Source organism: Xyrauchen texanus, chromosome 22 (assembly GCF_025860055.1).
Source record: "Xyrauchen texanus isolate HMW12.3.18 chromosome 22, RBS_HiC_50CHRs, whole genome shotgun sequence".
NCBI classification, from domain to species: Eukaryota; Metazoa; Chordata; class Actinopteri; order Cypriniformes; family Catostomidae; genus Xyrauchen; species Xyrauchen texanus.
In genome coordinates, this window is record NC_068297.1 from 1,525,156 (window position 1) to 1,548,899 (window position 23,744).

At 41.6% G+C, this 23,744-nt stretch overlaps 1 protein-coding gene across 1 annotated transcript in view; it reads right to left on the reverse strand.

Moving 5' to 3' along the window:
* LOC127662351 (coiled-coil domain-containing protein 9B-like) overlaps positions 1–20,264 on the reverse strand; it is a 35,310-nt gene extending 15,046 nt beyond the window's left edge. Inside the window, exons 1-5 of the mRNA XM_052153483.1 lie at positions 20,013–20,264; positions 14,801–14,908; positions 14,485–14,580; positions 10,105–10,257; positions 9,062–9,178 (exon numbers count right to left, since the gene is read on the reverse strand). Coding sequence (XP_052009443.1) covers positions 9,062–9,178; positions 10,105–10,257; positions 14,485–14,580; positions 14,801–14,908; positions 20,013–20,024 — 486 coding nt within the window. The 5' untranslated portion in view covers positions 20,025–20,264. The remainder of the gene's footprint in view (positions 1–9,061; positions 9,179–10,104; positions 10,258–14,484; positions 14,581–14,800; positions 14,909–20,012) is intronic.
* Between the last annotated feature and the right edge of the window lie 3,480 nt (positions 20,265–23,744).

Here is a 23,744-nt window from a genome sequence, read left to right on the forward strand (position 1 = left end):
CACACACACACTCACTCTCACACACCCACACACACACTCATACACTCATACACTCATACACTCACACACACACATGTTGTGTTTCCATGTTTTATGGGGACTTTCCATAGACATAATGGTTTTTATACTGTACAAACTTTATATTCTATCCCCTAAACCTAACCCTACCCCTAAACCTAACCCTCACAGAAAACTTTCTGCATTTTTACATTTTCAAAAAACATAATTTAGTATGATTTATAAGCTGTTTTCCTCATGGGGACCGACAAAATGTCCCCACAAGGTCAAACATTTCGGGTTTTACTATCCTTATGGGGACATTTGGTCCCCACAAAGTAATAAATACACACACTCACACACACACACACACTCACACACACACACACACACACACACACACACACACACACACATTGGGTAATTTAGAGATAGACTGATTTTCCCCTTTTATCTTTATCATTTCTGTCTCTCGTTGCGTTTGGAGAGCCATTCTGCGTGATTTCGACCAGAGTAACTCGACAACGCCTTTTACAGAATCTGAGCTCTTGCTGACAGGAACCCATGACATCATACAATAACTAACACTGTTTATAGCTGCGGGATGACTTCATTAGTTTGGAATCAGAATGCATTTGATGTCATCCTGCAGTGATCAAGGAGGGCAGAGGACTCAAAATACTAATGCATTGAGTAAATCATACCACACACAGTAGATACAGGAGAACATGTCAGATATGACTCCCACACACACAGACCTGTCTGTCATCTATGATAAAACACTCCTCCGTTATCGAACAAACAGACTGCTATGCAGAAAATATGACAGAAAACCTGTGTTTAAAACGGCCTTTCAGCTCAAAATATGGGAAATATTTCCCAATAAAGTAAACATGAAATTACTCCAAAGAAGAATAAAGAAAAAATAACTAGATCATCTTTCCTTTAAATTGCCAACTGAATTGTGATCGTCTGTCTTGTGTCTGTTTAAAGGGATACAACAAATGAAAATTCTGTCATCATTTACTCACCCTCATGTAGGGCTGAGTTTGGTACAGATTAATAGATTTGACTTGATTCCGATTCAAAGGCTCTCGATTTGATTCACATTCACAAACTCTTGTTTTGATTTAGTATCTAAGCAAATTGATATCAATTCAGAAACTCTCGATTTCATATATAATATAATTCAGAAAATATTTGATTCCGATTCACAATCTCTCGATTCTTTTTCAATTCAGTTTCAAAACTATTTGATTGGATTCAGATTCACAAGCTCTTGAATCCATTTCGATTCACTTTCAAAACTATTTGATTCAATTTCGATTCACAAGCTCTCGAATCCATTTCGATTCATTTTCAAAACTATTTGATTGGATTCCGATTCACAAGCTTTCGATTCAATTCACTTTCAAAACTATTTGATTCAATTTCGATTCACAAGCTTTTGATTCAATTTATTTTAAAAACGATTTGATTCAATTTCGATTCACAAGCTCTCGAATCCATTTCGATTCATTTTCAAAACTATTTGATTGGATTTCGATTCACAAGCTTTCGATTCAATTTATTTAAAAAAATATTTGATTCAATTTCGATTCACAAGCTCTCGAATCCATTTCGATTCATTTTCAAAACTATTTGATTGGATTCTGATTCACAAGCTTTCGATTCAATTTATTTAAAAAAATATTTGATTCAATTTCGATTCACAAGCTCTCGATTCAATTCCGATTCACAAGCTCTCGAATCCATTTAGATTCAATTCACTTTCAAAACTATTTGATTCAATTTCGATTCACAAGCTCTCGATTCAATTCCGATTCACAAGCTCTCGAATCCATTTAGATTCAATTCAATTTCAAAACTATTTGATTGGATTCCGATTCACAAGCTTTCGATTCAATTCACTTTCAAAACTATTTGATTCAATTTGGATTCACAAGCTTTTGATTCAATTTATTTTAAAAACGATTTGATTCAATTTCGATTCACAAGCTTTTGATTCAATTTATTTTAAAAACGATTTGATTCAATTTCGATTCACAAGCTCTCGAATCCATTTCGATTCATTTTCAAAACTATTTGATTGGATTCTGATTCACAAGCTCTCGAATCCATTTCGATTCATTTTCAAAACTATTTGATTGGATTTCGATTCACAAGCTTTCGATTCAATTTATTTTAAAAACTATTTGATTCAATTTCGATTCACAAGCTCTCGATTCAATTCCGATTCACAAGCTCTCGAATCCATTTAGATTCAATTCACTTTCAAAACTATTTGATTCAATTCCGATTCACAAGCTCTCGAATCCATTTCAATTCAATTTCAAAACTATTTGATTGGATTCCGATTCACAAGCTTTCGATTCAATTCACTTTCAAAACTATTTGATTCAATTTCGATTCACAAGCTTTCGATTCAATTTATTTTAAAAACTATTTGATTCAATTTCGATTCACATGCTCTTGATTAAATTCCGATTCACAAGCTCTCGAATCCATTTCGATTCAATTCACTTTCAAAACTATTTGATTCAATTTCGATTCACAAGCTCTCAAATCCATTTCGATTCAATTTCAAAACTATTTGATTGGATTCCGATTCACTCGAATCAATGCAATTTGTTTCGATTCAGATCCACAAGCTCCATTCAATTTCAAAATGACTCGATTCCAATTCACAAACTCTAGATTTGATTTTGATTATCAAGCTCTTGATTCGATGCAGATTCACAATTTCCGTTCAATTTCAATACTATTTTATTCGATTTAGATTCACAAGCTCTCAATTTGATTTCAGAATGATTTCATTTGATTCTGAATTTGGTATATTTTAGATATAATGTTGATTTTGTTTACATATGAAATAAATTGCCTCTCAGCTGATGCTGTAAAGAACACAGGGAATCTTCTAACTTAATACATTAAGAAATATTGTTTTAAATTAACAATAGGGCCCAAATTATGCAGTTCATTTGCTATTTAACAGATACAATTATCAGCACAACCCAACATCAATTATTAAAAATCATTACTAAACTAATCTTGGGGACTAAATAATGAAAGGGACAGTTCATCTCTACTCATTTACTCATCCCAGATGTGATTGACTTTCTTCTGCAGAACACAAATGAAGATTTTTTAGAAGAATATTTCAGCTCTGTAGATCCATACAATGCAAGTCAATAGGGGACGAAAATGTGGAGCTCCAAAAAGCACATAAAAGCAGCATAGTTAGTAAGCAGTCCTGTGTTACCTCTGCACGTTTTGAAGTCGATGGACACCTACAGGCCACCTTCAACACTCATGCCACAGTCCAAATCACCAAGATCACATTTTGTTCCCTATTCTGGTGGTTGATGAGAACATTAACTGAAGCTCCTGACCCGCATTTGGATGATTTTTTTATGCACCGCTGCCACACGATTGGCTTATTAAATAATTGCATGGATGATTGTTGGGCTGAATTGAGTATTTCTGTAACTGCTGAGTATTTCTTCATCGCCTGGGATTTTCACACACAACAGTCCCATCTGTGTTTGGAAATTTGGAGCTTCAAAAAGCACATAAACGTAGCATAAAAGTAATGCATACAATTTTATCCATGTCTTTAGAAGCTGATGCAATTTTTTTGGTCTGTTCAGAAGTCATGGATTAAACTACTTAAGGACTACTTTCAAGCTATCTTTATGTGATTTTTGGAGCTTCAAGGTTTGGATTCTGTTGACTTGCATTGCATGGACCTACAGAGATGAGATATTCTACTAAAAATATTCATTTGTGTTCTGCAGAAGAAAGAAAGTCATACACATTTGGGTGGTATATTTTTGGGTGAACTGTCCCCTTTATCAAGGTTTTAAATTGTTGATTTTACTTTGGGATGTACGGCAGATCTCATTTCGTGACCACTGGTGGGAAAAGCAATGGTAGAGTAAAATGACAGAAATTCAGGTTATAAATTAGGAAAATGTAACTTTATGATCTGCAAATGTAGAATTGAATATTTTTCATGTTTGCTTCTGACTTTAGTCAAAGGTATAATGTTCGGTCATGTGGCGTTTGCATCATAATTTAGTGTTAAGAAAAGTTACATTTCCAAAAGTGACCATATTCACCCTAGTATATCAAAAACTAACCTCAAGATCATTTTTATTTTATTTTAGTTAATCTATCTCATAAATCACTCACATGAAAATAATGTTACTTAGCCCACACGTTCTTCCAAACCTTTCTCTCAGGAATAGAGATGTTAGGCAGAATAACAGCCTCAGTCTCCATTCACTTTCATTGCATGGACAAAATATGCAATGAAAATAAATGGTGCTTGAGATATTGTCTAATACTTCCTTTCATGTTGCACAAAAGAAAGAAAGTCCTACGGATCCGGTAAAAACTTGCGAGTGAGTAAATGATGACACAATTAGAATTTTTTGACGGAGAGACTCCTTTAATCACCTACAGCTGTCTTTACACGGCCGAGATGGTGTTTTATATATTTAGATTCCTCAGCACGGTCACGTGGGACCAGTGCCCAAGGGCCCTTGACTGCCCCGGGGTGCCCTGGGCTTTAAGGCTGCGTGATCTAGTTTGGTGATTCCCCGTCGTGATTTGGCTCCTCGTGTCTGCCGGACAAAGGGATGTGTTGTGTGGAGTTGGCTTGTCATGGAGGGCAGCTGCTGTGGAGACGGTTCAACCCCGCTGGCCGTGAAAGAACTTCATCATGTCTGTCTACGCCCTGAAACTCCCACACATCAACGAGAATGAATCTAGTAAGAGGCAAAACTCACGAATATAACTCGAACTCTAGACTTCAGTGTTTCAATCATTTCTAATCATTAGGATAAGGAGTTTGTTCCAACAATGAACTATAAATATGAGCAATACCAAACACCACTAATCATTCATTCAACAACATTTGGACATCTTTATGTGTCAATCAAGTGCCAAAAGATATTGATAACACTTATTAATAACTACACAGTATAACGTAATTGTAAAGCATTAGTTTATAAGTGTAAGTCTGTGCATGTGTGTCTGTGCGTGTGTAAGTGTGTGCGTGTGCGTGTGAGAGAGTGTGTGTGGGCGTGTACATTCTCTCATCATTTACTCACCCTCATGGCATCCCTGACGTGTGTGACTTTCTATCTTATGCAGAACACAAATTAAGATTTTCAGAACAATTTTCAGCCCTATAGGGCCATGCAATGCAAGTGAATGGTGACCAGAAAGCACATAGAAGTAATCCATATGGCTCAAGTGGTTTAATCCATGTCTTCAGAAGTGATATGATAGGTGAGGGTGAGAAACAGATCAATATTTAAGTACTTTTTCACTGTAAATCTGCACTTTCACTTTCACTTCCACATAATGGTGTATATTAAAGGTGTATATTTAGCCACTGACTGGTTGGGGCTGGTCAAAGGTGTAGATTTGCAGTGAAAAAGTACTTGAATATTGATCTGTATCTTACCTGCACCTATCATATCGCTTCTAAAGACATAGATTAAACCACTGGTGTCTTATGGATAACTTTCATGCTGCCTTTATGTGCTTTTTGGAGCTTCTGATTTCTTGTCACCATTCACTTGCATTGTATGGACCTACAGAGCTGAAATAAGTCTATTGTTCTAAAAAATATTTGTTTATGTTCAGCAGAGGAAAGTCGTACACATCTGGGATGACATGAGGATGAGTAAATGAGAACATAAGTGAGTAAAATTGATTCATTTTTGGGTGAACTATACCTTTATTAATGTAGGAACAATTATTTATAATTGATCAACTAACTATAGATTATGCTTTACAAATATTATATTAAGTTTACAAATAACCCAAAAGATCCCACATGCTCTACTCCTTATAGTAAAAACCTGTGTGTGTAAGTGTGCATGTGTGTGTGCATGTGAGTGTGTGTGTGTGTGCGCATGCAAGTGTAAGTGTGCGCATGTGCGTGTGTAAGTGAGTGTGCGCGGGTGTGTCTGTGCGTGTGTAAGTGTGTGCCGTGTGTAAGTTTGAGTAAGTGTGTGTGCGCGGGTGTGTCTGTGCGTGTGTAAGTGTGTGAGTAAGTGTGTGTGCGCGGGTGTGTCTGTGCATGTGTAAGTGTGAGTAAGTGTGTGTGCGCGGGTGTGTCTATGCGTGTATAAGTGTGAGTAAGTGTGTGTGCGCGGGTGTGTCTGTGCATGTGTAAGTGTGAGTAAGTGTGTGAGTAAGTGTGTGCCGTGTGTAAGTGTGTCTATGCGTGTGTAAGTGTGAGTAAGTGTGTGAGTAAGTGTGTGTGCTCGGGTGTGTCTGTGCGTGTGTAAGTGTGTGAGTAAGTGTGTGTGCGCGGGTGTGTCTGTGCGTGTGTAAGTAAGTGTGTGTGTGCGGGTGTGTCTGTGCGTGTGTAAGTGTGAGTAAGTGTGTGCCGTGTGTAAGTGTGTCTATGCGTGTGTAAGTGTGAGTAAGTGTGTGAGTAAGTGTGTGTGCTCGGGTGTGTCTGTGCGTGTGTAAGTGTGTGAGTAAGTGTGTGTGCGCGGGTGTGTCTGTGCGTGTGTAAGTAAGTGTGTGTGTGCGGGTGTGTCTGTGCGTGTGTAAGTGTGAGTAAGTGTGTGTGCGCGGGTGTGTCTGTGCGTGTGTAAGTAAGTGTGTGTGTGCGGGTGTGTCTGTGCGTGTGTAAGTGTGTGTAAGTGTGTGAGTAAGTGTGTGCCGTGTGTAAGTGTGTCTATGCGTGTGTAAGTGTGAGTAAGTGTGTGAGTAAGTGTGTGTGCTCGGGTGTGTCTGTGCGTGTGTAAGTGTGTGAGTAAGTGTGTGTGCTGGTGTAAGTAAGTGTGTGTGCGGTGTGTCTGTGCGTGTAAGTGTGAGTAAGTGTGTGTGCTGGTGTGTCTGTGCAGTGTAAGTAAGTGTGTGTGTCGGTGTGTCTGTGCAGTGTAAGTGTGAGTAAGTGTGTGTGTGCGGGTGTGTCTGTGCGTGTGTAAGTGTGTCTATGCGTGTGTAAGTGTGAGTAAGTGTGTGGGCGCGGGTGTGTCTGTGCGTGTGTAAGTGTGTCTATGCGTGTGTAAGTGTGAGTAAGTGTGTGGGCGCGGGTGTGTCTGTGCGTGTGTAAGTAAGTGTGTGTGTGCGGGTGTGTCTGTGCGTGTGTAAGTGTGTGAGTAAGTGTGTGTGCGCGGGTGTGTCTGTGCGTGTGTAAGTGTGAGTAAGTGTGTGTGCGCGGGTGTGTCTGTGCGTGTGTAAGTAAGTGTGTGTGTGCGGGTGTGTCTGTGCGTGTGTAAGTGTGAGTAAGTGTGTGTGCGCGGGTGTGTCTGTGCGTAAGTGTGTCTATGCGTGTGTAAGTGTGAGTAAGTGTGTGGGCGCGGGTGTGTCTGTGCGTGTGTAAGTGTGTCTATGCGTGTGTAAGTGTGAGTGAGTGTGTGGGCGCGGGTGTGTCTGTGCGTGTGTAAGTGTGAGTAAGTGTGTGTGCGCGGGTGTGTCTGTGCGTGTGTAAGTGTGTCTATGCGTGTGTAAGTGTGAGTAAGTGTGTGTGCGCGGGTGTGTCTGTGCGTGTGTAAGTGTGTCTATGCGTGTGTAAGTGTGAGTAAGTGTGTGGGCGCGGGTGTGTCTGTGCGTGTGAGTGAGTGTGTGTAAGTGTGTGTGAGTGTGTGTGTGCGCGTGTGTTTGAGTGTGTGAGTGTGTGTAAGTGTATGTGCGCATGTGTTTGAGTGTGTGAGTGAGTGTGTGTGCGCGGGTGTGTCTGTGCGTGTGTAAGTGTGTCTATGCGTGTGTAAGTGTGAGTAAGTGTGTGTGCGCGGGTGTGTCTGTGCGTGTGTAAGTGTGTCTATGTGTGTGTAAGTGTGAGTAAGTGTGTGTGCGCGGGTGTGTCTGTGCGTGTGTAAGTGTGTCTATGCGTGTGTAAGTGTGAGTAAGTGTGTGTGCGCGGGTGTGTCTGTGCGTGTGTAAGTGTGTCTATGCGTGTGTAAGTGTGAGTAAGTGTGTGGGCGCGGGTGTGTCTGTGCGTGTGAGTGAGTGTGTGTAAGTGTGTGTGAGTGTGTGTGTGCGCGTGTGTTTGAGTGTGTGAGTGTGTGTAAGTGTATGTGCGCATGTGTTTGAGTGTGTGAGTGAGTGTGTGTGCGCGGGTGTGTCTGTGCGTGTGAGTGTGTGTGTGTAAGTGTGTGTGAGTGTGTGTGTGTGCGCGTGTGTTTGAGTGTCTGAGTGTAAGTGTATGTGCGCATGTGTTTGAGTGTGTGAGTGAGTGTGCGAGTGTGTAAGTGTGTGTGTGCGCATGTGTTTGAGTGTGTGAGTGAGTGTGCGCATGTGTGAGTGTGTGCGAGTAAGTGTGTGTGTGTGTGTAAGTGAGTGTGTAAGTCTGTGTGCGCGCGCGTGTGTGTGTGTGTGTGAGTGCACGTGTGCAAGTGAGTGTGTAAGTCTGTGTGCGCGTGTGTGTGTAAGTGTGTGTGCGCGTGTGTGTCTATGTGTGTGTATGACCAAATGTCCCCATAAGGATAGTAAAACCCGAAATTTTTGACCTTGTGGGGACATTTTGTCGGTCCCCATGAGGAAAACAGCTTATAAATCATACTAAATTATGTTTTTTGAAAATGTAAAAATGCAGAATGTTTTCTGTGAGGGTTAGGTTTAGGGGTAGGGTTAGGTTTAGGGGACAGAATATCAAGTTTTTAAAGTATAAAAACCATTATGTCTACGGAAAGTGCATGTGTGTGTGTGTGCGCGAGTGTGTGTGTGAGTGTGTGTATTTTTACAATGACTGAGAATGGTAACTTTAGTTCTTGCATGACGTTGCATCACTGTAGGCAGGTGCCAGTAAACATTAACACAAATATTTTTGAGTGCACTTTTTAATTGGATCATATATACATATTTGTCAGTCATCAGTCACCCTGTTGATGATAATTTACTCGTTGATCATCAATAAAAGCACTAATTTCCTTTAAGGTAAAAACATGACTTAAAGCATTGTTTCCCAAACTGGGGTACACGTACCCCTGGGGTTACATGAGGTGACAATGGGGGTACGCCACTGTAAAAAGTTTGGGAACATCTGACTGAGAGGTTTCGAATCAGAGCATGACAATAATGTGTTTGTCACCTGAGTTTTTGTAGACGGAGGGCGTTTCACTCGTGGCACATCCTTAACAGATGGTTTCAACCTCACTGGACTCGAAGGGCGATTCCTGTCCTTCCTTTCACCAAACACTCTCTTACCCTGAGACAAAAATCACAGATCGTGGAGCGACATGTCATACAAGAAAACGGGTAAAGTTGAGGTAAAATGACTGAAAAGTTATAGAAAGAGAAAGATGGATGAAACAGACCAAATCACAATGCAGTATGCAAACAGATGCCAAAAATCAGACCAATTTTAATATGCAAATATTAAAGCTTATTTTCACTTATTTTTGGGCTATACATGAAACAAAGTTAACCTCTTAGCATTTAATACGTTTATGAGTCCTTCGATACACAAGTCACTTGTGCGGTACCATTTGAAAGCTCAGAATCTGATCATTCATAAAATACCATCACTTTTGCATTTGACAGGGCGGAGGGTGGGGCTGGGTCGTGATTTTACACACCCGGCCCCTTATCGGGCTAATCAAGCCTACGAGAGGTATTAAGTCAGACTGCGGACAATGGTGTGACAGAGAGAGAGAGAGAGAGCGTTTACGGGCAGCTGTCCATCCTATGTGTGTGTTTGTGTCTTTTCCACCTCCTGTCTCCTCCCAGGTCGAGCAAGGCAGGGATGACCCACCAGCAAACGGGGCGCGGGGGGTATTTACATCATGCCGGGGGCTCCCCGGCCTGAGGAAACACTGGGAGGAGTGTAGAACAGAAGACATGTAATGCACGTGTAGAATAACCAAATGGTGATTTTGGAATTCGAATAGCAGCACGTCGAGCTGTTAACCCGAATGTCGAGTATCCGTGCACATCCCTAGAAAAATTGCAGGTGGCAGCAAAACAATGCACCAGAATTTAAGAGGTTAAAACGAGTGTGTAAATCAAGCATTTGGAGCTGAAATTATTGCAGAAATCTGTTTAGAAGAATAAAAAAGGACTAGGGTTTTCAAATCAGTGCTGGCTTGTAAAAATTGCAAAAACTTGAGTTCAGGCCGGTTCAATCAGTCTTGCCTTGATGTTTCCTGATGTTGTGACGAGCAGCTGTCGTCTCTTTCCTCTTCCAATACTGAAGACTCTGGATTCAGGATCTCCGGGCTCCTTCTCCTGCTGTGATGTGGTGTTTGGCCCTCCAAGTCCCGACCTCTTAGTCACAACACGCTGCTCCTACAACAACAAACATGACAGGCTATTATCATGGACTTCTTTGAGTTTCACTGAGAATAAACATGATTTAATATTAGTACATCATAAGTCTCAGCAGGAAACCGATGGAGTGCGTAATCCAGGTAGGGAAGGAGGTATTGCCCCAAGTTAAGGAGTTCAAGTACCTCTGGGTCTTGTTCACGAGTGAGGGGACAATGGAGCGTGAGTTTGGCCGGAGAATCGGGGCAGCGGGGGCGGTATTGCACTCGCTCTATCGCACCGTTGTCACGAAAAGAGAGCTGAGCCGGAAGGCAAAGCTCTCGATCTACCGGTCAATTTTTGTTCCTACCCTCACCTATGGTCATGAAGGCGGGGTCATGACCGAAAGAACTAGGTCGCGAGTACAAGCGGCCGAAATGGGCTTCCTCAGAAGGGTGGCGGGCTTCTCCCTTAGAGATCAGGTGATGAGCTCAGTCATCCGTGAGGAGCTCGGAGTAGAGCCGCTGCTCCTTTGCGTCGACAGGAGTCAGTTGAGGTGGTTTGGGCATCTGGTAAGGATGCCCCCTGGCCGCCTCCCTAGGGAGGTGTTTCAGGCACGTCCAGCTGGGAGGAGGCCTCGGGGAAGACCCAGGACTAGGTGGAGAGATTACATCTCCACACTGGCCTGGGAACGCCTCGGGTCCCCAGTCAGCTGGTTAATGTGGCTCGGGATAGGGAAGTTTGGAGCCCCCTGCTGGAGCAGCTGCCCCCGCGACCCGACTTCGGATAAGCGGTTGAAGATGGATGGATGGATGGACATCATAAGTCTAAAAAAACAAGTAAAACCTCAAACTTCTCCACTGGCCTCACGATTCGATTACGATTCAAAGGGTAACGATTTGATAACAAAACGAAGATGCATCTTATTAAATAGTATTAAATTATTAATATAGAATTAATAGTTCTGAGTTTGCACTTTGTTTCTAGAATCTAGCTGTCTCTGGCGTGCCAATAAATACCATGCGTTGCCGTGGGTTAAATTGAACTCAGAACCGATTCTGAATTTTTGCATCAGAGAATCGAGTTTTCTTCCAAACCTAAAAACAACAGTTCAGACTTGTGTAATTTGACTAACAGAGTGCCTTAAACAGGCATGAAGCAACACATAAATTGACTGTCCTTATTCACAAAGCATTGCACTTTCAATAAGGAAAGAGGTCAACCGATTGTGGATTTTGCTGATGCCGATAATAGATTAATCGGCCGATAGTCTTTGAAATAAATTTATAAAATGTTAAAAAACATTCTTCGTCATTCTTTTCTATGAAGGGCACAAACATAGAGGCTACAAGAGTCCAAAATGATTAAAATCCCATAAGCAATTTGTTCAACCAAAATCTCAATAGGCCTAATAACCAAAAATGTTAAGATTTGAAGCATAAAGCAGGACTATGAACAAGCCCGAAATACACATACTTATTTAGAGACTCTTATTTTGAAACGATAGAAACTTGGCTCCATTAAAATACTCTGTTTAATTATTTGACAATTTAAGCTTTTTATAGCCTAAATATCCACCAGATTAAGGATTTTGTATAACACAGTATATTTCACAAGATGTTTTTTTATATTATTATTCACAATGTATGAAGTTGAAGATGCTTTCATATAATCGCATTTTTTTTTGCAGGCCCTCGCTTCAATCTAAAACATTTCATTATCTTATTAAAATAACAAAATATGCACATAATACACACACACACACACACACATATATATATATATATATATATACATATATACAGTGGGTACGGAAAGTATTCAGACCCCATTACATTTTTCACTCTTTGTTATATTGCAGCCATTTGCTAAAATCATTTAAGTTCAATTTTTTCCTCATTATTGTACACACAGCACCCCATATTGACAGAAAAACACAGAATTGTTGACATTTTTGCGCATTTATTAGAAAAGAAAAACTGAAATATCACATGGTCCTAAGTATTCAGACCCTTTGCTGTGACACTCATATAACTCAGGTGCCGTCCATTTCTTCTGATCATCCTTGAGATGGTTCTACACCTTCAATTGAGTCCAGCTGTGTTTGATTATACTGATTGGACTTGATTAGGAAAGCCACACACCTGTCTATATAAGACCTTACAGCTCACAGTGCATGTCAGAGCAAATGAGAATCATGAGGTCAAAGGAACTGCCTGAAGAGCTCAGAGACAGAATTGTGGCAAGGCACAGATCTGGCCAAGGTTACAAAAAAATTCTGCTGCCCTAGTTCATAAGAGCACAGTGGCCTCCATAATCCTTAAATGGAAGATGTTTGGGATGACCAGAACCCTTCCTAGAGCTGGCCGTCCGCCAATCTGAGCTATCAGGGGAGAAGAGCCTTGGTGAGAGAGGTAAAGAAGAACCCAAAGATCACTGTGGCTGAGCTCCAGAGATGCAGTCGGGAGATGGGAGAAAGTTGTAGTAAGTCAACCATCACTGCAGCCATCCACCAGTCGGGGCTTTATGGCAGAGTGGCCCGACAGAAGCCTCTCCTCAGTGCAAGACACATGAAAGCCCGCATGGAGTTTGCTAAAAACACCTGAAGGACTCCAAGATGGTGATAAATAAGATTCTCTGGTCTGATGAGACCAAGATAGAACTTTTGGCCTTAATTCTAAGCGGTATGTGTGGAGAAAACCAGGCACTGCTCATCACCTGTCCAATACAGTCTCAACAGTGAAGCATGGTGGTGGCAGCATCATGCTGTGGGGTGTTTTTCAGCTGCAGGGACAGGACGACTGGTTGCAATTGAGGGAAAGATGAATGCGCCAAGTACAGGGATATCCTGGACTGAAAACCTTCTCCAGAGTGCTCTGGACCTCAGACTGGGCCGAAGGTTCACCTTCCAACAAGACAATGACCCTAAGCACACCGCTAAAATAACGAAGGAGTGGCTTCACAACAACTCCGTGACTGTTCTTGAATGGCCCAGCCAGAGCCCTGACTTAAACCCAATTGAGCATCTCTGGAGAGACCTGAAAATGGCTGTCCACTAACGTTTACCATCCAACCTGACAGAACTGGAGAGGATCTGCAAGGAGGAATGGCAGAGGATACCCAAATCCAGATGTGAAAAACTTGTTGCATCTTTCCCAAAAAGACTCATGGCTGTATTAGATCAAAAGGGTGCTTCTACTAAATACTGAACAAAGGGTCTGAATACTTAGGACCATGTGATATTTCAGTTTTTCTTTTTAATAAATGTGCAAAAATGTCAACAATTCTGTGTTTTTCTGTCAATATGGGGTGCTGTGTGTACAATAATGAGGAAAAAATTGAACTTAAATGATTTTAGCAAATGGCTGCAATATAACAAAGACAGAAAAATTTAAGGGGGTCTGAATACTTTCCGTACCCACTGTATATATATTGTCTGCCAGTAATTGTTTTTTTTTTTACCTCTAGAGGCTACAGAGGAACATGAAGGAATAAAAAAAGGACTATCGGCAACTATCGTAAACATTTGTGTTGATAAATGTAAGCGCAGCGTAGTTCTAGCGGGAAGAATAGCAGCTGTACATCATCGCACCATTAGCGGGGTAACTCCTAGCCAATCACATGTAAGCCATCGCTTTATAAATCACATTGCTGTTTCAGTGTGCTAACATGGCAACCTCCTCCACCCCACCACCACCTGTTGAGTCCCGTCCCGCACGGGGATAGGCTCCTCGCCCCTACATCCTATCTCTGGCAGGATTTGACGGTTCAGAGTACAACTTCTTCGGACCACCAGACGGGGTTTACGCCAAAGAGAAACATTACATTTCTGTTTTTATATTCATCAAATAAATGTCACATTGTATTTTACTCCAGTCTGCGAGTCTACAATGCAACTATCAGCATCGAATAACCGGCAAAACCGTTATACCTCTACTACCTCTATGCAGGACTAAACAGGTGATGGTGGGGTGGAGGAGGTTGCCGAGTTAGCGCACTGAACCAGCAATGTGATTGTGAGCAGACTTATAAGCAATGGCGTACATGTGATTGGCTTGGAGTTACCCCGTTAATGGTGTGATGATGTACAGCTGCTAGTCTTCCCACTAGAACTACACTGCACTTACATATCTAAAAAGCAGCTATCAGCACCGAATAACCGGTAAAATCAGTCTACCTCTATTTGTGAAGCGACAAAATCACAGTCAATCAGAACATATTTGATGTTTAATATGCAGCTATGTGGTGCAAACAAATTCAACAGCTCACGTTATTGATGGTGATGGTCAGATCATCAGATTTTCCCTTCCCGCTGTGCAGTGACATCCCTTCCTGTTCTGCACGCTTTTTATCTTCCTCCACCTCCTGTAGGACAAACACAGGATCACAAACACCCAAACTACACATGTGGCCAAAACAATGCAGATGTGCCATACGTGCTTGTTAAGAATTAAAACCCTCGGCATTATATTTGCAATTCCAGCTTTTTCCTATTCCGTTTGGTGATGCTAATTCCGCAGAAATGACACGCTCATGCTTATGATGTATTAAAGCACATCAGGACGGTTGAAATGGAGATTCTCACCTGATAGCGTTTCATAAGCGCTTCATTTTTCTTTCGTAAGGCCTCAATCTTTTTATCGAGCTCAGCGTCCTTCTGTTCCTTCATCACCATCATCATCTCTGTGGGACTCTGAGCACAGAACACTTTGTGATTAACATCTCAACATGTCTGAACAGTCTAGAGCCGAAATAATGGAGTTATTTAAAGTAAATTAGGCTCCTTTTATAGGGCAGAACTGCCTAAAATACACTCCTGTTGAAACACAGAATAAACAGGCAAGCAAATGCACATTAAACATCAAGAAAACACTTGTGCCTCTATGATCAGATGATTATGTTTATTGTTTCATGTTTCTACAACACGTGTGCAGTTGTGTGTATCTGTGCAGATGGACGCGCCATCATTAGCGTCAGCTGCTATGACACGCAACATGAGCCGCGCGCAATAAAACTCTTCATGCCATCAGCTGCTTCAAGACGTCAAAAGCTGTAGCCTAAAAACAATCATAACTCTAAGATCATGAACAGAAATCACAGCTTTTGCAAGGACATCAGCATCTGTTATGAGGTATATTAAGATACATAAACAATTCATAAGGTTTCGCAACAATATAACGTTTACATTGATGCCCTCCCAATTCTGTTCCTAGACCAATAGCACTTAGTTATGGAGTGCATTTAAATGACTGAATAAAAAGCTCATAATAAAAAATATATATACACACATATATACAGTCTGTGCAACTGTTGTGAAAAATGTTGCATAGTGAGGCTGTCTTCAAAAATAATGGCATAAACAGTTTTCATTTATCACTAAATGTCATGCAAAGTCCAGTAAACATAAAAACGCTAAATCAATATTCGGCGTGACCACTTTGCCTTTAACACCGCCCCAATTCTCCCACATACATCTGGACACAGTTGTTCTTGGTTGTTGGCAGATATGATGTTCATCACAGTTCTTCTGTCTCTTTATATAATCTCAGACTGGCACGATGTTCAGGCACAGTGGGGGGCAATGCCATCTGTTGCAGGGCTCCCTGTTCTTCTATTTGCATAAGTAACGTTTGTGAGTCTAACATTTATATTTCCTATTGACACACTAAAGCTGAAGATATAAATAACCATATTAAGACAAATGTTTTTGTGAAACATGAAGACTTTTGCACGGTACTGTATATATATATATATATATATTTAGTTTGGGGTTTACTTCTATCTGGTTGTCAAAATTGTGGAGACATGTAGAATCTTGGTGCTAATAAAATGTCTGGAAACTCAGATGTCAATCGATAAAAATACAAACACATGCACGAAAGACGTGCACACATTGATGTAGTCAAACTGATGTCCGTCAGGGAAAAAATAGTTAGTCTGATCGCTTAGAAAAGTTACGCGTACACTCATAAATCATTAAAAACATCCCCGTTTTAAAGGTATTATTCAAGACTGTACCAAAAACAGAGCAGGATGAGATACACGCTGAAATCTAATATTGATATATTTATTTTTGTAAATTAGGGCTGTCAATAGTTTAATGTTTTTTACTCAAGTTAATTACATGTGCCTAAATTTCATATGAATTAATCACAATTATTTGCATAGTAATATTTACAGAGAAAGACCCCTAAATAAAGGTAATGTAGCACATTGCCACGATTCCCCATTGTCTGCTCTGTGTTTCTCCCCTGTCACCTGTCCCGAACTACACTTCCCATAATCCCCTGCCCTCATCACTGCCAGTGTCATTGTCCTCACCGGTGTTTAATTTACTCATCATCCCTGTGTATTTAAGCCTGTTGTTTGTTCATTCGTGGTCGGTCGTTGAATGTTATGGTTGTCCTTGATTGTGTTCCTCCACTGGACGGTCCTTCTGTTAGGAAGGCAAACAGAACGACTGACCCATAATGGATCTAGCGGTTCAACAGGCGAACTATAGACTTCTCTGCCTCAAGCAAGAGGACCGTCCAGTTGAGAGTGTAGTTCGGGACAGGTGACAGGGGAGAAACATAGAGCAGACAACGGGGAATCGTGACACACATGATGATTTAAATACCTAAAAATAAAACAAAATGTAATATTATAATTCAAATACATTACATCATATACAAATATTGTGACGATTATTTTTCTTTTAATTAATTGCACTAAATTAACGGCATAAATCGATGTCCCCAGTTTCAAATCACTAACCGTAGTATGAGCAATAATGATTGTTGAAATGCCACTAAAAATGCAATTCACAGTTCAGCTGGACAGTCTAGCAGTTTGGACTAAAATAGAAGTTGTCCTTGTGTAACGGCCTCAACCATTTCACAACCAAATGTGTAAATCAGGGGTCGGCAACCTTTTTGACATGGAGTGGCATTTTTTATTTACCTGGTCAATGGCTGTGCCATTACGTTTTCTCTTTTAATCGTTTAATGTCATTGTGAGTGTGACTATGGTTTAAGGACGGTGTACCTGTATGATGGGTTAACCTCAAGGATTAATAGTGGTGTATTCTTTATTACATCACGTGTTGTTCTGAAAGCAAAAAGAAACAAATGAAACACTGAATGTAGGCTGTCATCCGCGCAGCCTGACCGAAGCGGGTGCATTTACTCGCGCGATTAACCGAAAGTGTTGCGCTGTCGGCTCGTGATGCACGAGTGGCTTGCACGCACTGCACGAGTCTGTTGGGTAACTTTTTGTTTAGTCTCCCATTCAGCTCAGGAAAACGCTCGAAGGATTACATCAATGTAGATTGTAATGAAGGTGCAGAATTTAATATAGATAAAATGGTCTACTCCTCTCTCGCCATTGCTGGCGTGCCAGCGATTACCCATCCAGCATTGGCGCTCGTCCCATAACATTTACATTTACATTTATGCATTTGGCAGACGCTTTTATCCAAAGCGACTTACAGTGCACTTATTACAGGGACAATCCCCCCGGAGCAACCTGGAGTTAAGTGCCTTGCTCAAGGACACAATGGTGGTGGCTGTGGGGATCAAACCAGCAACCTTCTGATTACCAGTTATGTGCTTAGACCACTACACCACCACCACTCCAGTCACCTCAGTTGCCGACCCCTGGTGTAAATCCTAGCATGCTAAACCAATGCACAGTGTGATTAAAAAATGCACTGCTTTTTAATACATAAACAGAAAGCGTAACACTATCTCAATTGTGTCAGAAAATACAATGCGTTTGATCCACACGTTTAGGCCATCATGCGCATTGCCTCTTAAATAATTGCTGCATTTCTGATGTCTGTCTGGAGAAGTGTTGCGATATGTGTTTGACACTGTAGAGCATTCACAGCACACCAGCACGCTGAACTTTACTTTAAAAGGCTGCAGGGCACATACTGTACCGGGAGCTCCAGGGAACAAAGACTTCACCGCACCATTGAAGAAGAAACACTGAGATTGACAGGTGTTTTATGTTTGGTTGTGCGGTGTTGTAAGACAGAAAAGCAGACATCAAGCAGTAAACTCCCAGCCAGATTTCATATCACTGTGGATTCAGAGAGACAGCTCTCTTTAAAGAGCGTTTGAAAAGGCAGGGGGCCTGCGGCACTGTTATTAGTGAGGTAACCCGACTGACTCCAGGCCAGTGGAACTCCTACACAGAGTATTTCTGGATTTAAAGAGGCTTGTAGAGATTTCAGAGAGAACACAGTCAGATCGCAGCTGCTGTGACTCAAACAGATGAGATGAAGACTACATGTAATACCTCTACTACGATTTCGACTATGTTTGTTGCTTGACTATCACTGACAATGAACTTCACATTGACTGCAACGTGACATTTCTGACATTTCTGTGTCGGCTATTCTGATTGGCTGAAGTTGACTGAATAAGCCCTGTTATAGACTACACTAAATATCTAAATGTGATTAAGATTCTCGGCATTCTTGTTTCTCAAAGCACATTGAGACGGACTGATAAGTATATCATGAGACCAGAATGAGATTTCTGCAGGCCTGAAAAATATGCAGAATAATGATTCGACTGTAACGAGACTAAACAAAGTTTGCAAACCATTTCAGGTATTGTTCACGCAATACTGAAAATGACTTCATTTACTAAACCACATTCCATCCATTGAAAATGAACTTATTTATTTATTTTTACCGCCAAGCTCCAAAAAAAGACAAAGAAGAAGCATAAAAAGCATGTTCAATATTTTGCATGTTTTTCAAATATATATATATATATATATATAATGCACAATTTGCACTACTTTAATTGTGCTATTTTTATACTTTGTAGAGCTTGACAGTAAAAATCAACATAATAGAGTTAAGGCTAGGGTTATCCCTAACCTAACCCTGACAGCAGCTTGAGCATTGTCCAAAATGTCTCATTGTGTTTTACAGAAGAAAGTTATATGGGTTTGGAATGACACAAGGGCGAGTAAATTATGAAAAAAAGATCATTTTGGATAAACTTACTCCGTTTAGGAAACCACTCTTAACAGATTGCAAGGGAGGTATGCAAGAAACCAATAGTGACTTTGGTTGTCAGGGTACCAAAACAAACCTCACAGAGGGTACACACACACACACACACACACACACACACACACACACACACACACACACACACACACACACACACACACACACACACACACACACACACACACACACACACACAGACACACACACACACAGAGACACACACACACAGAGACACACACAGAGACACACACACACACACACACACACACACACACACACACACACACACACACACACACACACACACACACACACACACACACACACACACAGAGACACACAACACACAACCACACACACACACAGACACACAACACACAACCACACACACACACAGACACACAGACACACAACACACAACACAGAGTAAAGGAAAATCCTGTACAATACTGGATCAATCAATCAATGCTTCAGAACATTCCAGCTACCGTCCCCTGCTTCTCATTTTCATATTTACAGATCACATGACAAATATCCCAACACAGCAGCTCTGACAATCAACTGACGGACGCTCCGCTGAAACCGAGGCCTCGTTCCTCTGCTGTTTAAGGTCGCAAGATAAACGCTGTGTGTGTGTGTGTCAGTGACGTAGCTTGCAGTTGCTGCTACCATCTTTATCCAGACTGCAAAAAAAAAGGACCAAGCAAGACCCAGACATGGAAACGAGACAAGGACAGAGACGGAGTGAGAACAGAATAAGAAAGGCAGTAACAGTGGGACTTACGTTTCTGTACATGTCAGCAGGGAATTCTGGGATCGTTCCAAGCGGCTGGCAGCCGATGCAGCTCGGGGAAGCGCATGGACTCTGCGATCATGACTTGAATACAAAAACGCCAGTTGGGCTGCGAGCCAAAATCTCCAACAAATGCAAAGAAAAGCCTTGCATACGGGTCTAACAGCTCCCACACAGTGCAGTCTCTCTCTCTCTCTCTCTCTCTCTCTATCTCTCTGTGTCTGTCTCTCTCTCTCTCTTTCTCTCTCTCTCTGTGTCTGTCTCTCTAAAAGACTTGCTCACAGTTAAAATTACCCCTCACCCCCACCCTGCCGTCTGCGGTCATACCCCTCAAAAATAAACTCATTAAACAAATCTAACTCTAGTGTTCTAGAATTCTACCGTTCATGACCTGTATTATTAATATCATTTTGTTTTAAGAAAGAAAGAGGAAATCAATATGTATAAAAGGGTCATGACATGCATATTTGTGTTCTTCCTTGAGGTTCACTTATACAGTATATTATAACAGTCATAATGTAATATTACTTGACCTTTTTATACCCTGTCTTTGGCCCTCTACCTGAAACACTTTTTCTGAGTACTTCATCTTTAAGACACGCCCATGCTTGCTTCACAAGCCTTCAATAAAAGTTGTCAACTTTAGTAGCAACAAACATTGCACCTGCCAACTGTCTCTTTTTTTACACCGTTGTCTGTGACAAATGTGTTAATATTTGTATACTACCCTCATGAAATAAAAAAAACATTAAAAAAATGGCAAAACATCCATTGCTAAACTCTCAAACATGGTGAACATACACACGTTTGCATTGTCACTATGACTACTAATTTGGACATGCTAGAAAAAGTGACTGCAACTAAACAGAAAACCTGCAGTTTTTTTTTATTTTTTGTTTTATGCATTTGGCTTTATGTGCCAGTTATGTGCTTTAGACCACTACACCACCACCACACAGTTTTAGCCAGGAGCGTTGCCAGACTTCAGTGTCATCAGATGCTTAGCCCACAGGCCATATTACAATACAAAAATAAGCAGAATCCTTCCTTCCATGACTTAAAAAATAACCAGCCTACCTGTCAAATAGTAATTATAGTAAGAGCAACACTGACACTGGTTCAAAACGTTATATAAGCAAACGTCAGGTGCACAATTAACGAAACAATTTTATTTTTATTTAAACTGCGGAGGATCAAAGTGAGAATTACAACCCGTCGGCTCATTGTTCATTGTAACAATAAAATTAAAATTAAAATTTGCAACTGTCATATATTATAATATTTTGAGAATAAAGTGAAAATAATAAGATTAAAGTTAAAGCATTGTGAAATTAAAGTCACAATTTTGAGAATAACTCAAAAGGAAAGTAACAAAGTGATGTGGTGGACAACAGCAAAATAAAGCATCTGGGTTATTACATACAACACAAGGGAGATAACTGGGCTATACAACCGAGCTGAATTTGTGGGAACATTTTGCAAGCTCTCTGTTCATGAATGAGGTGTGCATTCAACATGTGGGCGCCTGTCAAGAGAGGTGCGGGATATAGGCTCGCACTCAAGTGAAGGTGCACAATTATATATAATTGGAACTGCTGTGAATTATATAAGTCCATATTAAGATATTGTATGTGGTAACACATGGTTCAGCATGAGGACGGTTGTTGTGGCCGTGTCGTTAGGGGAAGGGACGCATTCCAGCCACTTGGTGAAAGCGCAGATAACCGTGAGGAGGTACTCATTACCTTGTGAGGACTTGGGGACTAGTCCAATCCAATCCTCTTGGAGGTGGTACGTGATCCCTCAGTTCTGGAGTGGGGCCCAGACCAGGCAACCTTTAACGTAGGAATGTGTCTCGTGGGCCTTTGATGGCCAATAAACGACTTGCTGGAGGGTCTTGAGGGTTGCCTTGTAACCCTGGTGGCCTCTGTAGGGGGAGTCATGAGCCTAAGCTAGCATCACCTGGTCCCTGGCGGTTTGGGTACAAACCAACAAACCTTTCTCCAGTTTAAGACGTGGCTGGTCATGAAGGAGAGCATGTAGCTCCTCCGACTCACATGGTGGGATTTGAGAGACCTCTTGTGTTGCTGTGTTTGCTACTGCTAAACACTTTTGATGGCCAGGTCTTGCTCCTGCATGGTGATCAAGTCTGCATCGCCGGGTCTCCAACCCAGATGCCGAGTCTCCGAACAAGGTTCCGAGTCTGTGGACAGGTCTGCGGGTCTTCTCGCCTTTCTTTTGCCTGCCGATGGGTGATTGCGTTTACCTCATATTTTTGGGTAATTGGAAGCCACACATGTTGGTACTCCCAGGCCGTGCCATGTTCTGTGCCTAGCTTGGCTAGGTGGTTGGCTTCCAGTACACTGTCATTTCCTTACAAGCCAGGAAGAGTTCTTAGTGCTTGACTTCCTTGTTTCCTGTGTTCCTTGTGACATTCTCTTTCCATGTGGGAAATTGAGAGATAAAACTATGACAAGTATAGTTTGAGTCAGAACAGATCGTCAGTTGCTCAACAGTCAACTTTGTGGCTTGCTGGAGCATGATGATCACTGCTGCAATATCTGCATAGTGGCTTGTCTTGTTGCCCAGTCAGTAGTTGTTTGGTTCATCGACGTTGCTGTTGAACCAAATAATACCAGCTTCTGCCCGAGTCTGACTTTCAAGGTGGAATGAACAGCCATCCATGTAGACCCTTGGGAGGTCTGCACAGGTATTCTCATCATAGTAATGATGATTTGACAGGTCCTGGCTCATAGCAGTCTTTTCTGACTAGAGAGCTACAAGTGCTTCTGGTGTCACCATACCGTTGATGTGCATGCCTCCCACTATGTGGGGTCTTTACAGGGTAACGTTTGTGTTCTTCAGTGAACAAAGATTTGAAATGAGTTTTGACTATCAACCTGCGGTGGCTGTGGGCTTGCAGGTGGCATAGAAGTATCAGAGACAGGGTCAGGTATTGGAGGAGGCATGTTAGGAGTGACTGTTTTGGAGATCAACTTGGGCTCCCGTTCCCCTTTCCCACTCTACAAAGTAGGAGGGTATACGGGAGGGGATACATAGTATAGTCATGCTGACGGGGGGTCAGTGCCATGTTCCTATGAGGATTTCGGTGGCCCTGGTGAACGACGGAGCACGTCAAGCTGCGTTACTGTTTCCTTCAGACATCTCCTGATTATACTATCCATTGTCTCAAACCTTGTCCTTTTTATACCGTACCTTTGCTTTCGGCCGGCAAGAGTTTTGGCCTGGTGTGATCCTGGCGCTGTGTCTGGTCACCACCCCCCTGGTTCTGTTGCCCACCCTGCTGTCGAGGTGGTTGGTGCCCCTGGTGTCCTGTTCTAATGTTCAACTTAACACGGGGCATCTCATTGCCTTCACGCGCATATCCCATGCCAGTTATGTGTACATTCTTATTTCCTGCATGTTAGGGTTGCCCATTGTGCAGTGCATCGCGACGTCATATCACACACTCTCATGGAAGTTGTGAAGGAAGAGAGACTTGAAAGCCTGTTCCTCCTCCAGATCTAGCGCATTATGTCCTTCGAAGTACGCGGTTCTCAGGTATCTGTAATAGTCGTGCAGAGGCTGATGCTGCTTCTTCATGGTGGCAAAAGCGCCTAGGGTAGCGGAAGCTTCATCTGTATACAGTGAATACTCCTAAAGTAGGGCTTTATGCAGAGTGGAGTAGTGGTCTCAGATACCAGTCAGTAACATTTCCATGAA